A 5,682-nucleotide genomic window follows, 5' to 3' on the forward strand; every position below is an offset into this window, starting at 1 on the left:
ACGCGCCATTGGCACATGCCAAGCGACGCTTTCTACCTAGCATGCCAAGCCGTGCAAACCTAGGGCCAAGCCGCCACACGCGCCATTGGCACATGCCAAGCGACGCTTGCGACCTAACATGCCAAGCCGTGCAAACCTAGGGCCAAGACGCCACACGCGCCATTGGCACATGCCAAGCGACGCTTGCGACCTAGCATGCCAAGTCGTGCAAACCTAGTGCCAAGCCGCCAGACGCGCCATTGGCCCATGCCAAGCGACGCTTGCAACCTAGCATGCCAAGCCGTGCAAACCTAGGGCCAAAGCCGCTACGCGCGCCATTGGCACATGCAACACTTGCATTTTGGTATTACCACTTGCACCCGATGTGCAACCTATAACCAAGGCATTCTGCACAAGCCATTGGCACATGTCGTGCAACCCTTGCACTTTGGCATGCCGCGCCTACATCAAAAGCCACGATTTCTCTTAAGATGCAAAATCTCGACCGTCGAAGGTCTCCACTGAGCCGACACATCTCTCAAGCTCAACTTATCAAACACTAACGACATGCTACACGTTTTCCATGAAAACAATCAAGACATCATCCATGTCTTAATGGTGGAGCATTCACCTAACGTACACAACGTGCTGGGTTCGAATCACACCACCCTCAACAGGGAACAACAAGTTTTTGGTCAGGAGAAATATAATACTCAGAAAGGCAACTTTGCTAGCTTTCCAAAAAGCTTTCACCTTCTGATACAAGTCAAGTACTACTCTTCCAGAACTGTTATGATCTCAACACTCTCTTCGCTTCCCTCCCTAAACCATCCCTTCTCCTCCTCTTTTTGACCGAAGCAAATCCGGAACGGCCATTTCTTGGTTTAGGTCGGAGTTGTACAGATTGATCTCTCGAATCTAAAGTACTCCTGTGCAGTACATTTGTTTAGGGTTTAGATTTGTTTCTCACTCACCTACCGAAATTACCAAAATCGGCAGAAACAATTTTCACCCATAAACAAAAGTATAAACTAGTTTAAAAACTTAATCTTCATGTCGATTGATATTAAATACTACATCTATTTGAGAAAAATTTCCCAGATCTGAAATTAAAAACGTAATCATTAATTTTACCCACACCTAAAAGATTTGTTATTAGGCTTCGATTATAAGAAATTTGAAATCTTCTCACCGGAATAACCATAAATTGAATCCCAAGATGTGATCTCTCAACAGATCGGAGCTTAAGTTTGGTGATGGTGCGCTGGTGATAACGAGATGTTGTTGTGGTGGCGGCGGCGATGGAGATGGTGAAGCTTTGTCTGATCCATTTTCCATCTATCAAAACCAAACCAATTTGATAGATCTAATGATTATAATGACGGAAATAATGTAGGTGGTGGTGCCGGTTTTGGTGTAGGCGACCAAAATGGTGGTGGTGATGGAGCGATGGAGATGGTGGGTGGGAGCGACGGAGGCGATGGAAAATTTTCAAAGGAATTATGAAAATTCTGTTTTCAATAAAAACTTCAATTGTGCCATTGGGGGTATTTGTAAAGACCTTTAAGGGTATTTGTGATAGGCCCATGGATAGTAGGGGTGTTTATAACATTCCCACAAATCAGGCTTTTGCTGCCCAAAACTGGGCCTTCTCTCTGATTACCTTATGGGGCCGGCCGTGATCTGTGTCATGAAAGTTCAAACACAAGGCCAGGCGCCTGAAGGCCGCCCAAATATTTTTGGCTATCTTCCCATTAGAGAGAAAAGCACCTAGGCAACAACTATGGGCATTTTTCTCACTAGGAGGCCCGGGATTGGGCGTCGCTTTAGGCCCCATAAGTAAAAATCCTTTCCCGGTCAGGATTTTTTTTTCTTTCATTTATTCCCTACTGACTCCCACCACGGCAACCTCTACAAACGGCATATAATATGCGACTTCAAATAAGGCGATGGAATCCTAGAAATTTAACTGGCAAGACAGGGTGAAGCATAGGATCATGGGTAAGTGTTGCGTTCAAGTAGCAATAGGCTTACGATATTACTGTCGTTGATAGGGATTGAAGAAGTTTAAACTCAAACAAACAGAACTTCCAGGTTAGTAGGAGTTGATTGTTTCTTTTCACGTATTGAAGTAGTTCCTATATTTCAGCCATTAGTTAGCAGTGTTCGTTGGTTTCACCACCTGTGTAAGTGGGAATAGTTATGGGTCAGTAACTTTAGTTGTTTTAATCGTGTTTTAGTGTTTGCTTATGCTGTTAGTGGGTATTAGTATTGTGTACAGATCTTCACCTATATAATGGTGGTCTGATTGTTCTCTTAATCAATCGAATTAAGTGATTCTACAAGTTGTAGTAGAAACAATTCTCTTGTCTCCAGTTTCTTTGTGCATTAAGTGTTTGTTATATTGTCTGTGTGAGTTTATACAAGTTGTAGTATAAAAGTTTCTCACTACTCTGATTCAATCTTTGATCCTTAGAAACGTACTCTGATTTCTAACAGGGATATCGTCAGCTGGGAAGCTTTTTACATTTAAACAACCTATACAATTCCAAAATCATTTAGATCAAGGAACTCCATTGTCTATTCATTGCGGTTCAAGTAGGACCGATTTTGGTAAAAATATTTTACAGCCAGAAGAAGAATTTAAGTGGAAATTCGTACCTTTTCCATTGGAAAAAGCTATTTGCAATGTAAACGCATACTTAGCTATCTATGGTCCATGGGGTTTATGGTGTGCTAAAATGGATTGAATCTATTATTACCCTACTTGTTCCCAAAAAGGCCTGATACAGAATTGGCTCTTCATGTATTTATATAAAACAACTTGTTGATTAGGATGTGATCTACCGTTCTTTTACTAACTGATATGTTAGTTAGTAGTTACCGTGAAAATTTATATTTTACTGTTGCCACAGTTGAAAATGAAACCATCCTTTTTCATACCCGACTGGATTAAAGAATTTTGAGTGGTGGCCAACAGAAAGAATTGAACCCTACATGCTGGTTTGCGTATTTTTGATTGATCACACCAAAAGTAAGATATATAAATTATAATTGAATCGGTACATATAAGTATAAAATGCATTATGCAATTCAATTTGCACGGATACATTGTTTATGATTAATGGTGCATAGTTGCTTAGTAATTCTTAGCTTCTTCAACTTAAAGAATAAACAAAGTGATTAGAGACGAGACATTGCGAGGACTTGCTCAAGCTGAGGATGTTGATGATCAGGTACATAAGGGCGCCGAGTCGTTGTGTGTTGATTGATACTCTTAACCTGCGGTGTTGATGAGGATGTAGGTGGTGTTGATGAGGATGTAGGTGGTTTTGATGAGGATGTAGGTGGTGATCTGTATGTTTTCGCCAAAGCCCTCAATTCAAACTTCTGAATTTTTCCTGTCGCCGTCTTCGGGAGTTCCTCCAAGAACACAACCTTTTTAGGAGCCATAAAATGAGGAAGAGATTTTCTACAAAATTCAATAATCTCTCGCTCTTTCTTGGTGTCTTCGTTCTTGGGAACAGATTTTGATCTCAGTGTAACAAAAGCACAAGGAGTTTCACCGAAGAAATGATGAGGCATTGCAACAACAGCAGCTTCTAAGATATTAGTATGTCGATATAATACCGCCTCCACTTCGACACTACTGATATTTTCTCCCCCTGAAATGATCACATCTTTTGATCTATCTTTAATTTCGAAATACCCATCCGGATGTATAACACCAACATCACCGGTGAGAAACCAGCCATTTTTGAAAGCCTTCCGTGTTGCTTCTTCATCTTTGAAATAACCTTTCATTATACTACTTCCCCGTAAAACGATTTCTCCGACCGATTTTCCGTCTCTGGGCACACTCACCATTGTTTCCAAATCTTTGACATCAATCTCCGCAAGAGAAAGAACACTAACACCTTGTCTTGCTTTCAACTTTGACTGCTCATGATTTGGTAATGCGTTCCATTTTGTTTGCCACTCACAAACTAACGCTGGTCCTGTTGCTTCAGTTAGACCATAAGCATGCGTTACATGAAACCCTAATTCTTCAATCTTCTCTAATAAGGCTGCTGGCGGTGGTGCACCTCCTGTGAGAACTTCAACAGGATGGCTTATGAGTGACTGGTTATTATGATGATGAGGAGGATTTGGTTTCCCTTCTAAGAGAATATTGAATACGATTGGAGCACAACACATATGTGTAATTTTATGTACTGTGATGGCATGGTACATGTCTTCAGCGCAAGTGTTACGGATGCAAACATTAGTTCCTCCTCGTGCTGCAACTCCCCAAGTGAAAGTCCATCCATTACAATGAAACATAGGAAGCGACCAAAGATAAACTGGCTCACTTTTCATCTCCCACTGTAAAATTAGACTTTTCGTACTCAGGTAAGAACCTCGATGACTATACACGACTCCTTTTGGTGCGGACGTGGTCCCCGAAGTATAATTCAGCGTTATTGGATCCCATTCATCCAATATCTGATCACTAAATGGTACATAATTAGGGTTTCCACTTAGCAACAAATTTTCATATTCAAGCTCCCCTAATCGTATTCCTTTTGGCGAATCAACATCATCAATCACGATAACAAGTGGTATCGAGGATTGAGAGATTGTACTTCCAAGTGAGTCACAAAGTAGTTTCATTGCTTCACTTGCCACTGGAACATACTGATAATCGACAAAAAATACTTTGGCTTCCGAGTGCTTGAGGATTGTTGCAATATTGTTCGCATCAAGCCTTGTATTTATTGCATTCAATACAGCTCCAGCCATGGGTACACCGAAATGCATCTCATAAAGAGCTGGAACATTTGGTGCTAGTACTGATACCTGAAAATTTAACCAACGACAACCCAAGTTAATTATAGTTTTTAGTAAAATTAACCGTATATAAAATTACATCTCTATCTCATCTATCATGATCATAAACACCTGCTTACCACATCATTCTTGCCAATATTTAGTGACCGGAGAGATGAAGCAAGGCGGAGGCATCGTTCGTAAGTTTGTCCCCAATTAAAATGGGTACGACCATAAATGATAGAGAGACGATCAGGATAAACTGATGCAGCTCTTGGCAAGAATGATAGAGGAGTAAGAGGGGTATAGTTTGCAGCACATTTAGGTAATCTATCCATTTGATGATGATGAAAATAAGGATACTATAGAAAGGATATAAGTAGCAAAAACAGTTTAGAACAAAAGAAAATTGGTATGTATATATATAGTTGTTGTTGGAAAAACGATAACTAGTTGCTTGTCTTAGAGTTTGATGAAAGATGAGAGAAAAGATGGATGGATATAAATAGGGGAGGGAGTGAAAAAGCTAGAGAGTGGATTTTTAAGACTTGATTAGATTCTCTTGCAGTTGCAAAGTAGTGGTAGTAGAAGAAGTAGAAGTGGAGAAGAATAATGACCAAATATCTCTATTTATAGGGTTCATATGCATACTGGGAAAATGATGTGGAATTGTATGGAAATTGCTGGGATCGGGAAGTTGCAAAGATTTTACGTACGAGATTAAACTTATATTTCTTTTGAGTTTGAACACTGACTTGTGGACTTGATTAAAATTATTTCTTGTATTTCATTCACAAATTCACACTCTCAGAGTACTACTTTCTCTCTGTTTGACCCACAATCACCTATTAACCACTTATTTTTTTCGTTTTAGCTTATAACGTTTGGAGTCAA

At 40.2% G+C, this 5,682-nt stretch overlaps 1 protein-coding gene and 1 long non-coding RNA gene across 2 annotated transcripts; one reads left to right on the forward strand and one right to left on the reverse strand.

Annotated features, from left to right (window-relative positions):
• The first annotated feature begins 1,879 nt into the window (after window positions 1–1,879).
• On the forward strand, window positions 1,880–2,742 carry LOC113298305. The gene is made up of 2 exons (XR_003334153.1): window positions 1,880–2,073; window positions 2,479–2,742. It is a non-coding gene; the product is annotated as an uncharacterized LOC113298305 (long non-coding RNA).
• Window positions 2,743–2,980: 238 nt separating this feature from the next.
• On the reverse strand, window positions 2,981–5,406 carry LOC113298304 (probable acyl-activating enzyme 12, peroxisomal). Its single transcript, XM_026547004.1, has 2 exons — window positions 4,929–5,406; window positions 2,981–4,818 (listed from the first exon to the last, which is right to left on the reverse strand). Exons 1-2 carry the CDS (start codon window positions 5,124–5,126, stop codon window positions 3,163–3,165), a joined length of 1,854 nt encoding a protein of 617 aa, XP_026402789.1. The 5' UTR covers window positions 5,127–5,406; the 3' UTR covers window positions 2,981–3,162.
• Window positions 5,407–5,682: the final 276 nt, after the last annotated feature.

Source organism: Papaver somniferum, chromosome 7 (assembly GCF_003573695.1).
Source record: "Papaver somniferum cultivar HN1 chromosome 7, ASM357369v1, whole genome shotgun sequence".
Lineage (NCBI taxonomy): Eukaryota > Viridiplantae > Streptophyta > Magnoliopsida > Ranunculales > Papaveraceae > Papaver > Papaver somniferum.